Genomic DNA, 19,559 nt, shown 5'->3' with positions numbered 1-19,559 from the left:
GATGACCATGTACGGACCGTAAGTTGACCAACGGACCGTACATGGGTTCCCGGTTCCGTCATTCGAGGGTCCAGAAACAAGTTCCTGAACCCACCGACGATTGACCAGTACGGTCCGTAAGTTACGGACTGTAGGTCCCACTGTCGATGGTGGTCGATAGTTCTTTTTAAAGGGGCTATTGGGTCTTTTCCTGATTATTCTAATCCAATACTATGTCGTTTTATTGTATATTCTAGACATTATATAAACGTTTTTACCCCCAAATTACCCAATTGAACTCCTCCTATATTCTCTAAGTTGATCAAAGTTCTTCTCCAATGTTTCTCTCTAAAGCTTTAAGAAGAAGTCTAGGGTTTCAAGATCAAGTCTCCAAATTCACCATTAATTGTGAGCTTTTGGCATCAAGGTATGATAGTATTCACCTATGGAGTCATTTCCTCCATAGGGCTCCTAAATTCTCCAATTTTACAAGTTAGAATCTCCAATTGAAATTATATTTTATTCAATCTCATGGGTTCTTTTCAATTATGATCCAATTGATTGTTTTATGTCTTTTTATGCATGAATTGAGATAATTACATGTTTTTAAGCTGAATTCACTTGAACCCATCCATGATCCATGATTTCTAGATTTTGATCATATGATGAACCTTTTGAACTACGAAAGATGAAATTACAAAGATATGCATGTTTCTTTATGAAAATGATTTAAGGTTGCTTTAAGGGTAAGGCATCGATGTTGTTGTTTTTATTGTGAAAGGATTTCTCACATACTACTCATAATATGATTGTGAAAGGATTTTCTCACATAAAGGATTCATAAGGTTGAAAGGTTTTCTCACCTAAGATGAATCGAGATTAAGGGGCTATTCTAATGAAATCTAGCTTGGATTGGCTACTTGATGTGCCCTTCTGTGGATAATAAGATAAGTAAAGAACATTGACAATTCTGTGGGATTTATGCTTAGCACCGAGAGGATATTGAGATGGAAGCTCTCCCGTAGTTGAAGTTGGGTTTCTAGTAGCAATCTCCATATCTCATAACTATGTGCCACCATAGGTTGTCTTAGATAGGCATCAGCTAGTGGATCCACCTAAGCTAGAAGTTTATGGTTCTTACCTTGGCAAGTAAGGACATCTCTTTTCGGTGTGGGATAGACACCGAATTCCATGTTATAGCTCACATGGTCTATGTCTGTTAAAGGTAAATCTCCCACGTAAAAGTATCTCAAAGGTATGTTTAAGATGTTTAGCTTGCATTAACCATGGTTATGACTTATGTTTCTAACATGTTATTTTATGATTTAGCTTGGTCATTGCATGTCATACAAATTCCTTGTTACCATGATTTCATGACTCAACTATTCTCACTTGGTGATTGATAAAGTGTTTAATTGTCAAAAAAAAAAAACTTGAAGGTGGACGAACTATATTCAACTTGGCAGAGAGAAATTCAAATGTGGCTGAAGCAAGAGGCTTGGTGAGGACATTGGCAAGTTGATTTTTGGTGGATAGAAATTGGACAGAGATCCTTGTGAGCAACTTTGTTGTGGACGAAGTGATAAAAGTTCTAAGTGCTTGGTGCGAGCAGGAAAGACATGATTTATGAATAGAGAGAAGCACCAAATTTATCACACTAAAGCACACGACATAGCTACCCACCCACCAAATATTGTGTTTTTCTCTTTAGTGGAGCTGGTAGACTCAAAGAAAGGGGGAGACGAGTTGTTTAGGTGCAAATATTGGTCCATAGAATAGACAATGTATTATTACATTTAATATAACACATAGAGCTGAAGTTTATTAGATGAAATAGAGACAAAATTACGGCGTGCTACTGCCTTTTCTTGGGCCAAAAATCTCTAAAATACAATCAGTTTAAGAAACTATTCATATACATGCTTCTATCATGAATTTAAGTAGGAAAATTTTCTTTACGCACAAAGTCTAACAGAGGAAAATTTCCTATACGTGCATCATGGAAGTATTCATATCATGATAATAGGGCTCTTTTTTTTTTAGTATTACCAGTCGAATATTAAGCTTTTTAACGTTTGGGTTTTATTCCCTCACCAAAATTAAATTGGAAATTGTTTTTTCACGGTAGACAAAAAACCTGTGTCGCTATAAATACACTTTTAACGACCGGATTCCTATCCCTTCATTAAGAGTTTGGTCTTAAAAAGTCTAATTTCCTAGCTCTTGACATAAAGGAAGTTAGCACCTGTCATATGCAGAGATGTTATATTAATTAAGCTGTTGCTTAGGCAAGTACTATACACCACAAAAAAGGTCCAGAGGTTAATCTACCAAAACTATGCAACTGACCCCCAAAAGATACCCCTAACTATGCATCATCTTCAGGTAAATACAATGCACCCTCAGGCCGAGCCATTTGCATGCAGGAATTCCCAGTATTTAGTTAGCATATGATCATTTGGATGAACTTGATCCCACTTGCCCGTACAAAATATTGCATATGCATCAGCTGCATACCTGGAAAGAAAAACACTTAATCAAATCGAGCTAAAATCCATTTACTTGGGTGCAAAAGGTAGAATTCCCTTACTTGCCAATACCATGCAGCTGTGTAACATGAGTCCAAGTTTTTCCAAGATATTCTTGAGAGAGTCGTGGAATAGCCAGTGACCTCTTCGTATATAATCCTAAAGGTCGTAATAACTTTTCAATATCCTCTACAGCAACCTCTGTAGCAGCCACAGCATTTGGACACAGAGTGAAAAACTCATCTACCACTCTCTTAACCTACATGCATGTGCTCACTGTTAGTATGTGACCTCAAAATCAGAATAAAGTCATTACAAAAATTTAAGACAGACATAACTATGTCGCTCTCATTGCTTCACTTCTGATAAACAAGAAGCCCGAACCACAGGAAAAGGGGAAATGCCCCATACAAAATTGGGTGCTCCTTACATAAATAGGTCCACCAGTACTTTTAAGCTAATGCAAAGCAATCAATTAGCTGATACTTCAGCACAATAATTTATCAGTTAGCAACTGCCTGTATATACCCTTATTTGACAATGAGAAATCTTCCTATATCACTTGTTAGGTCTAAAATTTGTTTCCTAATTGCTCATAGGATGTTGCAGCTTAAAATGTAGGAAACTTAAACTTGTCAAATAAGCCAAACATCTCAAGAATTATAAGTTTGTTAACTACTTAAGTAAGAGAACAGTGGCAACAAGTACCTGCACGCCGGTGGTGCAATTCAGAAGCATGCAAATAACCAACACCCTCCAAGGATCATGAGCATGGTTTTCTTGGAGGAGATTAAAATGGGATCGCGGAGGTACCCACGTGTTATCCTCACTCCTCCTTAAATAAGCCTCGTCTCTTTTCTGGAAAGCAGAGAGACAAGGTTTCTGCCTTTTTGAACCTTTTCTACTCTTCTTGTTTTCACGATATGCATTCTGAAAGTAGGGAGAAACCTTTCTTCCATTGAGACAGTTCTTCGAAGGGTTTGATCTATCCTTACCTACCTTTATTTCTTCTCCCACTATTAAGTTAGCAAAGTAAGGGGAAACCACTCGAACTTTGGTTCGTAATTTTTTGTCACTTTTTCCATTTCCTTTAGTCACACATTCTACAGACCTTCCTTTTTTCATTTCAGTTTCTCCATTCCTTGAGTTCCCAAAGTAAGGGGAAACCACTCGAACTTTGGTTCGTAATTTTTTGTCACTTTTTCCATTTCCTTTCATCACACATTCTACAGACCTTCCTTTTTTCGTTTCAGTTTCTCCATTCCTTGAGTTCACAAAGTAAGGGGAAACCACTCGTGCTTTCTGTTCAATCATCTTCTCATTGATCTGATTCTGAGATAAGTAAGGCTCGAACACAGTTTTACCATCTTTCGGTCCACAACCTCCTTCCCAATGCGATAAATGACTCTCATTTCCAATCATAGAACCAGATTCTGAAGACTTTTGCATTGTCCTGAGCCTTCGAGAGAGAGGGCCACAAACATGTGACTTGACGACTATCTTCTCATCTTCATTTCTCCTTTTACCTGAACTAAAGTTTCCACCTTTGCATGCAAACTGTGAAAAGAGATCATTGAGACTATTGGCCACTGCATTATCACCACGAACAACTGAAATTGAAGCAACACTAGAACATCCCTCATCTAAATCACCAGATTGTTTTTTCTCCTTCTCATTAATAACTTCCAAATTTTTAACAGGAGGACCAATCAGGACTGGTTTGGCATCCATTTCTCTGTAATCATTTCCCGATTTCTCATCATCACCACGTTCAGAATTCTTCTTTCTCTTCCTTCTGTTACTCCTCTGATGTGTTTCAACAGTAACCATGCACTCACTCTTGATAGGCTTCATATACAAATCAGAAATAGCTTCAACGGATTTACTACTTCCAATATCCTCATAGTCAGGCACTTTCTTAAAATACGGGGAAGATTTTACAATTTTTCCTTCCTCTTCACAATAGTTCTCCCTCTGCTTCTTCCTTTTCTTCTTTCCTTCATTATCCTGCCTCCCATCCATACTTACATCCTGCATATCATGACCAACTTTTGTTACAATAGAAGCATTATCACCAACTCTGAATCAGCATTGGCATTGACCTTGATGAATGTGCCATAAAGAGAATGAACTACTAACAGAATGCCTTTTTGCAACGGAAGAGGAATAAATATGTTGAGAAAAGCTTGGCAAAGTTAAATAGTGAATTACAAGTCTCTAGAAGTATCTGCACACAGATTTCCAACAAGCTTTAGAGTTTGGAAGCACAAGTGCATGGAAAGACAGCTAAATCTGAATGAAAAGACAACTTGAATGTGCTATCAATTTCTTTGATCCTTGAGAAATACGGATCTAAAAATGAGCTTGATTTTATTCCAAAGGCAATAGAGTTCATGTCTTCTAGATGCTGAACTGTACAATACACACGAAATTGAAGTTAAACTATCATATTCAGCCCACTTCGCTAATTCAATAGGCTAAAGTTTAGTTATATAGAACGACATAAGGTTGGAACGAAGGTATAAAAATCACTTTTTCTATAGAAAGGGAACTGTGAACTTAGAGCTGCCCCTTGTACTCTTTAAGTTTTAGATAGATCTAAAACAGTATGACTGCTTAATTTTGCACAACAGACACAAGCATGAGCTAATAGAAGGGAATTTTATATATATGTTGGTTATTAAGGAAAACAAAGAGTATAGCAGATATATACATATACACATATATCAACACTGGTTATACTTAACTAAGAGACCTAGCTACAATAAACAAGCTATTACTAGCTAAACTAGGGGCTGCAGTTGAAGTGGAAGTGGATGATCTACGACATGCTCCAATACTCACTTTTCTAGCTGAAGGTGGAGGTAATTGAGTCTAAGCTGATGAACGAAAGAGAAGTTTGAAATAATCAACTTAAGAGAGTAGGTTAAGACTAACAAGCACTGAATAACAAATTAAATCTCAAATCTATTATTTAAAACAAATCAAGAAGTGATGGCCAAGTTGATTTTTCAAACAAAGAGAATTGTAGCTGTGTTGTGGCGCAAATTGATTATTTTACATGACCATACAACAACCTAGTAGTAGTTAGCATGGACAATGACTAGAAGGAAGAATTACAGGCATGAAGATTCAACGCAACTAGAAAGAAAAATCTTAGTAGTTACAACTATTTTGGAAGAGTTATTTGCGTATGTTTCAAATTACTTTCAAGTTGTTTAGGTGCAAATATCAGTCCATAGAGTAGCCAATGTATTATCACATTTAATAGAACACAAAGAGCTGAAGCTTATTAGTAGAAATAGAGACAAACTCCGTATAAAACTGAAGCTTATTAAGTTATGCCACTGCCTTTTCTTGGGCGAAAATCACTAAAATACAACCAGTTAACGAAACTATTCATATACATGCTTCTATCCTGAATTTAAATAGAAAAAATTTTCTTAACCCGCAAAGTCTAACAGAGGAAAATTTACTGTGCATCATGGAAGTATTCATATTGAACATTTTTAAGTTCAATTTATCAATACAAGAGCATGAATTAAGCACATAAAGCATTAAAACCCTCTGAAACTATGTAAAATTAGAACGTTGTGAAACTTGACCACAATTATAGAGAAAACATATCAAAGTATTCAGTTAACCTAAAAAGTCCAACTGGTTCATCGCAAGGCAATCGGCAAATCGTCAACAATGATTAGGCAGATAAAACAAACAAACAAAAAAAAGATTAAGAGAAAAAGAAACCTGAATGAAATCATACTGCTAAACTTGGAATTGGGCGAAAATAGGTAAAATAACATAAACTAACCTTGAAGAGAAGCGAACTCCAAAAATTTGTTGTGATCTAATCAGTAGAAACGATTAGGCCAGTAAACAGCAGGATCTCCTTTTTAATTTATAGTAGTATTTCCAAAACTAGTCTTCCACATTTATGAAAAATTGTGATTTTTACTAAATGTTACGAATTTTATGAAAAGTTGTGATTTTTATGAAAAATTGAGACTTTTATGAAAAGTTGTGACCTTTTCGAAGGATTGTAACTTTTCCAAAAGAGTTATGACATTTCCGATAAATCACAATAAACATTTGTTCACACTACCCTTTGTTGACTATAAATAGAGAAATTTTCTCTCATTTTAAAACAACGAAAATTCTGCACTTCTTCTTCGTCTTTTGCACAATTAAATATTTGTTTACTTTGCTCTTGTTGAGTGACTTATTGACACCATTGTTTTTGTATCAATACGTTAGTGAATAAAATCGTTCCATCATGAGAGAATCTAATTCTTTAAACCTCAAGTATTAGAGGGGAATAATTTTCTTTAGGAGACACTGTGCATTCAGTGGACTCGATTTTTTTCCTTTTCTATTTCATTCTATTTTACATATTCTGGTATGTTTTTTTACAATCATTAATTTATGCTTGTGATATTAATTGTTGTTTTTGAGTACATGTTTTAAACTCTTTTGTTTATATTTCTGCAAAATTATTGTCTCCAGTTATATTGAACATCTACACATATAGTTGGTATATTCATTGTGCAAAAAATAATTATTGTACTTAGTTCCAAGAATTCATGTTTTAATAATCTATATTAAGTAACTTAAAAGTATCATATATAAACTTACATATTAGCTATTTTTACATAGATATGAAGTTTCTCACTTATTAATTGAAGAAATTCATTATGCAAGTTCAAAAGTTATAATTGCTTTCACGTTCAAGCGTAATTTCTTTTTTGAATTTGTTAACAAATATTTGAATTTTATCCTGAGACATATATCACAATTGTATAATCTATGTAACGCAAATGTGTTCTTTTTCTTACGAAATGCCTTTGTATATATATTCTTATTTTCTTCTTTATTTTCCTTTTAATGTTGATTAAAGAACCAATGATTTATTATTTCCTAAATAGTTCATTCATGAGTTATGTGATAACGACAAATAATCAAATTCATGTTGAAATATTGCTAATAGTTTTGAAGAACCTGTTTTTTCCATTATTTTAATGTATGGATATTAATAAAGAATTATTTACAAGTTCAACGTAATTATTATTTATGACCGCGCGGAGCGCGGACAAATTACCTAGTATATATATATGAAGGGGAAACATAGAGAAGGTGATGTGACACTTCTCTATGGCCTCCATTCATATTAATCTTTTTTCTTCAAATTTTAAATGTCTAAATAATTTGATTAGTGTTTTATTCTTTATCTATAATTGCTGTAATTAAATTAAATTATATTAAATTGGTTAGTAAAACATTCAACCCTCCCTCTCCCCCCACGTCTAAGATCATGACTATTTCATTAAATCTTCTTATACAAATTCTTCAACTTTTCATCTTCTCTTTTAATTATTATTTATACTCATTCATGAGATATGACATTAATCGTTTTTCCTATCTTAAAATCAATTACAGAGGTGAATTTATTGTCTCCTTTCATAATTACTATAAATCTCTAACTAATGGAGACTTATTTATTGTTCACCAATTGCTTCATTTTGATGAGATTGTTTAGGCAATTTTCAGGTACCATTTTATTTTTTTTGTTTTTGTTTGAAAATAATAATATTATATAAGATTTTAATAATGATATTTTGTATCCTACTTTTTTCAGTATCATTTTAGATGACTATTTTTTCAACTGGTTTGCATAAATTTTTGAATTTATTTGAAATCTTATATTTGTATAATTGTATTTTGGCATGTTGTCATATTGCTTTATTCTTGTGTTTATTTCTATTATAATGTTGTTATTTATTTAAATTTTGATTTCTCAATTAATGAGTTAAATTTCTTCTCGGACTATTTTCATATTAATGTGTAAAATATCATTTTTTTCTAATTCATATTATATTAGGTTATGGATTATCATAATATGCATTGTTCTACTTCTTTTATTAATGTGGATTTTAGGTACAAGTACAAAAAAAAATTGGTTAGTGATGGAGTAATCCATTTTTCCTTGAGATTTTAGTAGCTTTAGTTAATAATTATAGCTCACGCACGATTCTGCTCGATCTCATGTTTGTTTATAATTTATGTTTACTTCTCTTTTAATATCATTTTTATTTAGATTTTAATTTCTTAATTGATAAATTAATTTCAAAAAATTGAAATATTTTCAAAAAGATTAAATATTATTATATCCTTAAGATTCTTGAATTTGCTTTATTCTTACTATTTTCTTTCTTTCTACTTTACGGAAACATTTATCTATTATAATGATTCATGCTGTGATAAATTAGGACTGCAAAAGCAAAGAAATCAATTAATCAAATATTGTCATTTGAATTGAAAATTGGGAAGAAAAGTTTACGTTGCTAATCATTTATAGGCGGTGAATTTAGGAGGAAGGCATATATATATATTTCTTGGTCATATTATTGCCTTTTTTAGTTCAATAACATAGTTTTTTAAAATATGGTATTAAAACTTCAAATCATCTGAATTTTAATAATTCTCCTTAGAGTCATTTAGAAGAAATTTGGAAAGAGAAGAATAATAATTGTTTGTCACTAATATTGACTTTGTTTTCTCTATGCATACGTATGTTGTTGATTAATTGCAATTTGATGACTTTTCTTCATAATATATAATTGAAAAATATTGTTAAAATCCTTAAGTATATGATCTTAATATTTTTCTTTTATTTCAAATAGTTTCTCTAAAGGAGAGGTTCCGAGGCTAAAATAATCGTGTTTTTAAAATAAAAACTTTTTTTTTGTAGTATATTTTTCTTCAGCAAGATCACTAACAATTGCATTTGCATAAGAAAAATGACTTGTCATAAGCATTTATTTTATTTGTATTACTTAAAGTGTATATTATAAAATCGTGTCAAAACGAGTTAGAATTTAGTATTTAATTTATTTGAAGATTGAAACTAAAATATTATTTTAAAAATCATGAATCTAATATTTTTTCATACCGCGCAAAGCGCGGCCATGTTTACTAGTTAATAAGTATGAGGTGGCATACAAAAGTTGTATGAACCTTATTTCATAATTTGACAAGTGAATTATTGAGCCTCATTTTTAGAAAAATGGACTAAAGTAACTTTTCTCTTACTTTTTAACTTTTCAACTTCTTGTACACACTTATACTTTGCGGTGGTCCTATTACCCCTAAACTTTTTTTTTACATATTATCTCACCCTTATTTGCTGACATATCGAAGAAGGTAAGAACAACTCCCTTAGGCGCGTAAGAAGAGAAAATAAAACGTCAAAAGCTGAAGAAAAGTACACATGTGAGTCCAAATCTCATTCTTTCCCAAAATCAAACTCTCTTTTTCTTCCTCTTTTTCTTCCTCTTTTTCTCAATTTTCAATTGTATATTCTTTCATTTTCTCCCAAATCAGCTTAAAACTTGAATTTACTTGTCAAAGCAAGTTTCAATTTCTAAAAAGCTTGAAGCTTTAGGGCTTGTAATTTCTCCGATTTCATAATTAGGGTTCAAAAATTGTTCTTCAAATTCATCGTTTTTTGCTTTGTTGGGGTAAATAATGACAAATGCGGACTTGAATAAGCTTTCATAGTTAGGGTTCAAAAATTGCTCTTCAAATTCAATTGGGACAAAATCTCAGATCATGAAGAGAATGGGAGTGAATATGGAGTGATCAAAAAAAGGTTAGAGTTTACAGAAAGAAAGAGGAAAATGAAAAGATTAAGGAAAATTTTAGAGTTATGGGGTTCATTAAATACTTGGCAGCGCATGTCTACAAACATTTTATTATATCTGGTTTATGTGGACATGTCAGTAAATAAGGGTGAGATAATATATAAAAAAATTGTGTCATGCGGGTAATAAGACCCCTATGAAGTATGAGTGTGTAGTTGGGAATCCGGCTATAGATTGGGGGAAGGCGGGGGGGGGGGGGGGGGGGGNGGGGGGGGGGGGGGGAGGTTTGGGTTTGGTCATATTCTCTTTTTTTTAAAACCATTATTTCAAATTTTGCTATTTTCCTTTATCTTTAAATAATTTTAAAAGTATAAAATTTAGCTTAATTCATCGTACTCCTAACATTTGGTATTATTTTTCTATCCTATATTAACTATCTAATTTACAAAAATAATGATTAAAAGTATTTATCAATTAACAAAATTAAACTATCGTTTTTTATTCATTACCCTAGCAATTATTCTTTTTGAAGTATAAAAAATATATCTTAAAGAGTAAATTAGTAAATTATAATTTTTATCAGTAATTTCTTAAAGAATGTGTAAAAAAAAGTAAAATAACTAATACAAAGAACGAAAGGAGTACAAAATCAATTTTTTCTCTTCTCAATAATTTCATAATTTTCCAAACACTTAAACATATCCAATATTCTCCAACAAGAAAATATAACAGAAAGACCATCTGTAATCTTGACAAATAATTACATAAGTTTTGTTTCTATTTTCATGTAATCCAAAATTAAAAATCATCCATAAGCTCCTACATACATACATACTCTCTCAATTTATATGATATAATTTATTCTTGAAATTCAAGCTATGTGAAATTTAATTAATATTTTCAAAATATTTTTTTATTATTATTATATTAACATGATAAGATGCAAAATATAACCTTCTCACTAAGTTGCAATTCAACCTAAAATATTAGTAGTTGCAATTCTTATCATGTTAATATAATAATAAATAATATTTTATAGCTTGAATTTCGAGAAGAAAAAATATTAAATTACTAGAGAGAGAAAAATGAATTTTTTTTTAATTATATATTAATTTTATTGATTTACAAGTAATTTTAAATAACTATTTGTTTTGTCCTAAAAATAATACAATTGATTTTGTATGAGGTTAGGAGGACAAATCTTAATTTAACTTTTTTGAAATAATACAATTGATTTTGTATTTGACTTTAAATCTAAATTAATATTTAATATATTTATCTCTATTTTATTTTTAACAAATGAACATTATGAATTATCAAAACAATAAATAAAATAAATTACTAGTAATTTAGGACATTACTTTTTTTCTATTGAAGAATTGGAGAAATAATGCGCAAAAGAGATAATAAATTACTAATTTTAGGATATTATTATTTTTAATGTGTAATGAAGTATATTTTTGTTACAAAGTACTCTACATAGATAGAGGGGTTAAATAGAAAGAAGGTGGGGTTGAGGAGAGAAGAGAAATGGAAAAGTTATAAAGATATGGACTGACAATATAATTTTTTATCTATTAAAATAATCTCTCATACAACTATGACATGGTGTGCCTCAACCACCTTAAATTTTTTCCGAAAAGTGATAAATGTATACAATTTTATCATCGTGTGTTTATTCTACACATGATATACTCTATCCCTTACAATGATGTGCCTCAACTTCAGCCTTGTTTTGAGACCTTAGTAAGGTGTTGGAAGAGGCATCATTGTTGATCTGAAGATGTAATATTGAAAATGCAGCAGTTGGAGAAATTCAAAGGCGTCTTCCATTTTAAGTGAAACATGAACAGCCATATCTTCTTTTTTGGAAATAAAAGTGTCGTTTCATCAACCCTTGCGTTACAATGAGAAAATACATAAATGACTTTCCTGATCAAATGGAGCGCCACATCACATATTCATAGATTGCTTGCTAATCAGTCGCCTACACCTCTATTTCAAACTAGAAGCAAGCACTTGGGCAAAAACAAAGAATGAAATTTAGGTTTGTTGTGATCCACAAAAGAAATCTACCATGTGTTTCCATTACACACTACTATGCCCGTAAGTACATGTGCATATAATAAGCTCAGTATGGCTTGTTTCAAAACAATGAACGAAGCAGCAAATGCACAAGGTTTTAGTACTAACACGCATACCTATTCTGATTAATAAAGGCAGGGATTCTGCAGTGGAACACAAGCTTTTCTACTAAACTAGCTGCTCTTCTTGCACAGAGATTTACAGAAACAACTGATGATTAAAGGAAAATGTCATGCAACAGGAATTTTCGGTTCCCCTAAATATACAAAGGCCTGTGCTCGAGCCATGCGTCCCAATGCCGCATCCCAAGAGACAAGATGATTCATAAACACATTAACATAGTTTGCTTTATCATTCTGTGAAAACAGAGGAAACAAAGACACGCATTAGAAAAAATCTCTGTGCAGAAAGAAAGCACGAGGGAAGAACTGTGGGTTACCTTGTAATCCAGATAATAAGCATGCTGCAAAATAGGAAGAGCAAGTATTAATGAATATCTTTACTCAATATAAAATTGTATTAGCACGGGAGTGCAAATGCTAAAAGGTTTGTGAAAGGGTACATGGGGAAACGAGGGCAAAATACTGCCTACGAACTCACCTCCCACAAGTCCAAACCGATCAGCGGCTGCAGAATCAAATAGATACCAAATGAAAATGCAAGTACTGGGTAATCAAGAAAATGTAATTTCTAAGAAAGTGTTACAAATTACAGAACATTAGCAAAAAGAATCCTCACGATATCATTCCACACAAGAGGATTGACAGCATTTGATGTTTTAATAATTGCAAGACGCTTCTCCTCTCTGCTCACTGAAATAATCAAATTGAAGGTGTTACTAAAGAACCTTGCATGGACTGTTCAAATGTGGTCGACAATGGCTATAAAACATCCCAAAAGATGAATCAGGAGGTTCATGCGATGAAAACTTTAGGGATCTAGAGGAACATTCAATATTTAAAGGTTGCAAAAATGAGCATGTATAGAAGCCGGTTGATGACTAGAAATAACAATTTTGCTAAACCTTTAATCTACCAAATTGTCATGATTATACGAGAATTGAGTCGATACACAAGATGAAGTCCAGAACTTCATTCTGAACTTGGTCTTTACACACTCTGTACAAGAGACTGAGGCCAAAATCTAAGGTTGATCTCTCTCATTTTTTAACTGTCAAACATACTGAATTAAAATTAATGACGGGAACAGGAAATTTAATGTACGAGTTTGAGAAACAAAAAGCACAAGTTATCCTTATGAAATGGTTTAGTTATACGACTGACCACAAGCTGTCCCTCAATGAAGTTGCTTATTGATTTGGTTTGGAGAAAAACATATACAAGGAGAAGTGAAACAACGAGTACAGAAGCACAACAATTCTAGTTCCCAAAATACTACAGCCTTTTCAGATACAAGCAAGTAAACAAGCATAAAACAGATATAGAAGATTGGCTATATTTAGCAACTTACAGACGAGCCAAATCCACCCAGAGCCAAATAATGTGAGAGCTGCTTCGATAAACTTGTCCTTAAAGATGGTAAATGAACCAAAATCCTTGTCAATCTGCTGAAGGAGTCCCAATTTAGGTATGTCACCACCTCCCGGTTGCATGGATTCCCAGAAGAAATCATGATTCCATACCTGGGATAAGAAGATCCGTAAGTATTGCCCTTGTTAGAATTCGGTTCACAGAAACTAGGCAAATGAGAAGCTCAACTTCTTTTTTATTGGAAAAATTCAAAAAACTAAAAGAGAAAAACTGAATAACATAATATTTTGGGAAATCAGAGATATGAATTTGATAAAAATTGAATGGTTCTTTATCAAAATCCAGCTCATAATATTTCCATTTTATATGCCACTTGTTATTGGTAGCACATAATAGTGAAGTTTACATATGTAAATACAAATCCAAAAAATTATTCCTATGTCTGAAATATGGCTAAGCCCCTCAGTCACCTACTTGGAATATCTCCGCCAACATATAGATGATTAAGAGATTGACAAGACATGTGCTGATTTGAAGCACTTAGAGGAAGAGAAGCATACGAATGTTTTAGCTGCTGAATTTAGGACAAATGGAAAATCTTATTAACTATACTGTTATGAAATTTAAATACCACAAAGGCTTAACTTGGAGATTCATAAACAATGTAATAGAAGCACGGTGTATTACCTGGGCAGCATCAGAGAATTCAGGTAATGGATTTCCATTGTTGTATGTTAATTTAATAAGTTCGTCCATGGTGCATCCATAAAATATGTCATTCTTTTCAATTTGTTTGTTAAGAGATTCAACATAACCACGATGATGCTCTCCCCAATGTATCTCAACCATACTTTGGCTCATATATGGTTCTAGTGCATCCTACAAAAACAACAGGAGGGGTCAGTCACCATATTATGTTTGACAAACAAAAGAAAACACATACGAGCTTATAAGGTGGGGTTTTAAGGCCATAATAAGCAGAAACGCTTCTCTTCTGCCTCAAACCCTGCAATGTAAACACAAACCAGAATTAATAATTAGTAATACATAAACAGAAGAGCACGCTGTAGAGTCCAAAACACCTACAACATTTGATATTCTACACGGTATATTGAATTGCCTCCACAAATCACTAGTCACCGACGAACTTGAAGTGGAAAGACGATTACAACAGCACCAACTCATTTCTTTACAATTTCCCCTTATCCAACTTAGGTTAGGTTAGGTTACGCCCCCAAATATTCAGTTTCTCTTTACTCACTCCTCCCCATACCAATTTATATTATACTCCCTCCCTCCTCTTTTCCGAGTCAAAATAATTTTAATTTAAAAATATTAGTCCCAAATTATTTGGTCACTTACTAAATTAACTAAGATAAAATTAATTAAATTTATTTCTATTTTATCTCTATAGTTAATATCATCATAATGCTTAATTTTTCATAATTTCTCTTTGAAATCTTAAACAAAATTAAAGTTCTCAAAATTTATTTTTCCAAAGAGTTCATTAAATATTTAAGAAAAAATGGTCAAAAATATCCCTCAACTTTAATTTATTAGTTGATTATACCTTTATCATTAAAACAAAGTTAATTATACCCTCACCGTTATCAATTTCATCATTTTTATCCCTCAATTGACCCAAATTTAAAAAAAAGACCCATTCCTCATTTTAAACCCAATGCCCCGACCCTCTAACGCATAACACATATATCCCACTGATTTCAACCCCAATATTCAATACTACAAAAAGAAATCTCTTTCACGGCAAGAGAAAAGTAATTGATGATGGGTGCTTGAACAAAAAGTCGAAAAAGAATCATGCTCTGTTTTGCGATGATCAATCTAGAGAGTCGAAAGAAAGTTTTGTTGGTGAAATTGAATTTGAAATTAGAGCGGGCTGTGGAGAAAAGGATTGAGGTCTTGAATATGGTGAATAATGGGCATTGGGTTATTGGTGATGTTGCAGGTTCAATTTCAAGTGGAAGAGAAATTCTCCATCAACTTTTCTGAGCTTTTTATCTTCACTCAAAAATGCAAGATCCGTCAAATACAAATTCCATTAAGTTGCCGACGAAGACGTCATTTTCAGCCGCATTCCGTCCATCGCACCATTGACGAGCTCACTCAGAGGTGAATTTTCGGTTGCCGAAGGATCTAGATCTGGTGTCCGACCCATCAGATTTTGAATTATGGGGAAGTAATGTTGCAATCAATGGTGATCAACTGACAACTTCAACGGAAAAGGAAGTTTTTGGGGCTAATCAAGAGAAGTGTAATTCAGATTCCGAGTTTCGGGGAGTGTTGAAATTAATGGTGATGCTATGGCGGCTGAGTTCTGGGGGAGTTTTAGTACATTGGTGAATCAACAAACACTTACTAATGATTCTTTCATGGCTCTCAAGCCTAACTATGATTATTCCATTCCATTTTCCACTGGTTCTTTCTAGGTTTTTTGAGGAAGAGGAGAGGGTCCGAGTACATGTACATGTATTCATGATTTTTTTTTGGTAATTTAGCTGCTCTATCAAAATTGTTTATTGACCGGGTTGGTACGGGTTATGCGTTAGAGGGTCGGGGCATTGGGTTTAAAATGAGAAATGGATTTTATTTTTAAAATTTGGGTTAGTTTGAGTCAACTTGGGAATTTTCGTCAATTGAGAGGTATAAACGATGAAATTAGTAACAGCGAGAGTATAAATAACTTTGTTTTAATGGCAGAGGTATAATCAACTAATAAACTAAAATTAAGGGGTATTTTTGACCCTTTACCCAATATTTAATTACTCTTTTGTACTCTTGTTCTCACCCACTTTAAAATACTTATACCTTTTGTATGTTCTATGTTAGAGAAAATGATCAAAATAGTCCTTAATAGATAAGGAGTACTTTATATTTGTCCTTAATATATTTTACATGATCTATATAGTCCTTAATGTATTATAAAAAGTATTCAATTTGATCCTTTGCCCTAAATATAACAGATCTCACAATTAAATTTAACGACGGGCCCACTAAACAAATCAAAACTTTCCCTTTCTCCTTCATTAGTCGCGTGAAAAGTTTGATCCAATTTTCCCCTTCTCCTTCTTCTCCAATGACCACATCGGTCTAGGTCACGACTCACCGACGCTCGTCCACCAACCAGCCGCTGCTCTCCACTTCTGCCCCTCCTCCACCACCCTTCTGTTCCCACTGTTTTAGCCTTAATTCAAAGTTAAGATTTCTAAAGAAATAATTTTATTGTTAACTGAAAAAATTATTTTATTTTTTTACACTGTTAATATTATTATAAGATTTAATCATATTGTTAGATTTGTTAATGTCCATAGTGAGGGTCAGTGGTATATATCTGATGGTCACAATATTTTTTCTGCTCATGTGTTTGAGACAGCATTTTTCAGCACTAAAACTTGTAATATGAGGCTAATGAAGTATCAACTGAGCAAATTTTATGTTGGAGGCATTTGTAAAAACCAATTCACAACTTATATAAAATATAAGATGAACTCGATCCTTAAATATTTATCAAAAGCAAAATTCAACTATCTAAACCACACTTTTGAGAAGTAATATTTTTAAAAGTGGAGGAGGGAAGTTCCTCCTATGGCTGAGGCAAAAACACCCATAAGCTCTTCAAAACAGAGCTTTTGACGGGAGGACTAGAGAATGAAGGAGAAAGGGAAATATTTTGGGTGGTTTTATTTTTCAGTGGGGTCCAACGTTAAACGTAACTCATGTCCATGTTATATTTAGGGCAAATGATCAAATTGAGTACTTTTTATGATACATTAAGGACTATATGGATCATGTGAAATATATTAAGGATCAAAACAAAGTAATCCATATACATTAAGGATCATTTTGATCATTTTCTCTTCTATGCTATTATAAATTATCTTGATATCTATCAATATGAATAAATGGTAAATTAGTTAAATTAATTATTTTATTTATGATTTCTTAATTATTGCGTAAAATGACAAGTTATCAGTTATTATAGCGAAGGGGGGAAGAAAATTTATGTGTGAAATTTCAATTTTTTTTTTTAAAAAAAGTAAAGTTATTAAATTTCAAAATTTGAAAGAGAAAGTAGCATTCTGTTTTGGAAATGAACAATTTTAAATTTTACAAACCTTTTTTTGCTTTATTTCCACTCATCTTCCTCGTAGTTTTATATTATACTAGTTTCACAGCACGTGCGTTGCACGTGTGTATCGTATATATAATATATGATATTGTAAAATATAATTAATATTACTAAATTAAAGCTTTTTAGTAAATAATTAACTGAAAGAACATAGGACAAGTGTTTTTAAATTATTAATATATATTGTCATAGAGTTACTTGTATTTTGAGATCAAAATGACCAAATATTATTAAAACATTTCAAAATACATTAAAAGTTTAAATATGAGAGAAAAAGACATTTCTTCAATGATATTATTTCTTACTTCACTCAATTTTGTAAACAAATCTAACCAACAAAATAAAATAAAATGTCCATTCAAAAAATGTCATCAATAGCCTTTCATCTTGAGGTTATGAACATAAATGATTACATCATTTAAGTACAAATTTTGTCTTAAATATTCATACTTGAAATTAAGTATGTGCATGATACTAATAAAGATTACCATAAAAAAAAAAAATTACCATAAGTATTTCAATATTTTATCTTTTATGTAACAAAAATATTATTACTCAATTAATATTTGAGTAAGACTATCATAGAGAGGTAATTTTACCAAAAAAAGTGTACTTGATTGTTATCATGAATGATGATTATATATACTTCAGTAGAATAATTTAATTTTAATATATGAATAACATCACTTATGGTGAAAAATATTTCATTTAATTAAGTTTCTGTCTTATCATTGTGGAATTGTAGTCTTCTCCTTTTTTTTGCCGCATACATAGTATCTTATAGAAGTTGTATAATGATATAAAATATTTAAATTTTTCAATAATAATATTTAAAGTATTATTTATAGAATCATTAATTTGATTTAAGATCATTTTATGATCAATCGCTATTTTCTTATCTATTTATATATAGCTAGTAATGAGTGTATCTTGTGACATAAAGAAAAATTATATGGAACAATACATAGAAGGAAGATGAAAATATATGTTCATACTATATTCACTCTAGTGTTCCATTTGATTTAAATCTATTGCCACCAACACTTTACTTTCTCCGTTCATTTTTACATACATATCTATTAAAAATAATTATTATCATGGCTATGTTATCATATTATAAGTAAAAGTGAAAATTTATTTTTGAAATAGTGAATTTAACATTAAAATTAATAATTCAATGGACTACGTTGATACCCATTGTTTTAGAAAAATTAGGAAGAAACTCCTTCATTTGAGGGAAAAGAATAATAATAAAAAAAAAAACAAAGAAGAAATATCTTTTTTTTTTTTAATTTACAAAGAAGAAATATCTTACCTAAATCATATGCCTCTTTTCATATATGTTTAATATTATTGTCTCTCCCACAACTTTTCGTTACTGTTAACTCATGAAAATGGTAAGAAAAAATACGATTGTGATTTGATGAATGATTTACTACAATTTTTTCACCAACTCTTTCTTATGAGTACCTCGAATTTCGAACTTAATCAATTTTTGCAAATTACAATTGAGATTTTTTAAGAAGAAGAAGAAGAGTAGAAAACTTAAAGAAATTGTAGTTTAAAAGTGTGAGGAAACCCCTCTATTTATAGCTACCAAATAGTAGTATGAATATGTGTTAATTGTGCCTTATCTGAAAAGTCAAAACCTTTCAAAAAAGTCACTGCTTATCAGAAAAGTCACAACCCT

The 19,559-nt window shown here is 31.8% G+C and overlaps 2 protein-coding genes across 7 annotated transcripts; both read right to left on the bottom strand.

Annotated features, from left to right (window-relative positions):
- Positions 1-2,230: 2,230 nt before the first annotated feature.
- LOC125846713 (methyl-CpG-binding domain protein 4-like protein) lies at positions 2,231-6,435 on the bottom strand. Of its 5 annotated transcripts, none has more exons than XM_049526289.1 (4): positions 6,319-6,435; positions 3,216-4,538; positions 2,570-2,766; positions 2,231-2,496 (listed from the first exon to the last, which is right to left on the bottom strand). In XM_049526289.1, the coding sequence occupies exons 2-4, from the start codon at positions 4,527-4,529 to the stop codon at positions 2,382-2,384; spliced, it is 1,626 nt and encodes a 541-aa protein (XP_049382246.1). In that variant the 5' UTR covers positions 4,530-4,538; positions 6,319-6,435; the 3' UTR covers positions 2,231-2,381. The 5 variants fall into 5 exon arrangements, with proteins under 5 accessions (XP_049382246.1, XP_049382245.1, XP_049382248.1 ...); XM_049526288.1 differs by having other exon boundaries at positions 3,216-4,734; positions 6,319-6,378; XM_049526291.1 differs by lacking the exon at positions 6,319-6,435 and adding an exon at positions 4,719-4,946.
- A 5,761-nt stretch (positions 6,436-12,196) lies between these two features.
- On the bottom strand, positions 12,197-15,013 carry LOC125846728 (superoxide dismutase [Fe] 3, chloroplastic). 2 transcript variants are annotated; one of them, XM_049526312.1, is made up of 8 exons: positions 14,806-15,013; positions 14,663-14,725; positions 14,407-14,598; positions 13,700-13,871; positions 12,968-13,041; positions 12,830-12,856; positions 12,669-12,692; positions 12,197-12,585 (listed from the first exon to the last, which is right to left on the bottom strand). In XM_049526312.1, exons 1-8 carry the CDS (start codon positions 14,902-14,904, stop codon positions 12,460-12,462), a joined length of 777 nt encoding a protein of 258 aa, XP_049382269.1. In that variant the 5' UTR covers positions 14,905-15,013; the 3' UTR covers positions 12,197-12,459. The 2 variants fall into 2 exon arrangements, with proteins under 2 accessions (XP_049382269.1, XP_049382270.1); XM_049526313.1 differs by having other exon boundaries at positions 14,809-14,975.
- Between the last annotated feature and the right edge of the window lie 4,546 nt (positions 15,014-19,559).

This window comes from Solanum stenotomum, chromosome 12 (genome assembly GCF_019186545.1).
Source record: "Solanum stenotomum isolate F172 chromosome 12, ASM1918654v1, whole genome shotgun sequence".
Taxonomy (NCBI): domain Eukaryota; kingdom Viridiplantae; phylum Streptophyta; class Magnoliopsida; order Solanales; family Solanaceae; genus Solanum; species Solanum stenotomum.
Note: the sequence above shows the minus strand (reverse complement) of the source record. Positions and strands in the feature narration are given on the sequence as shown.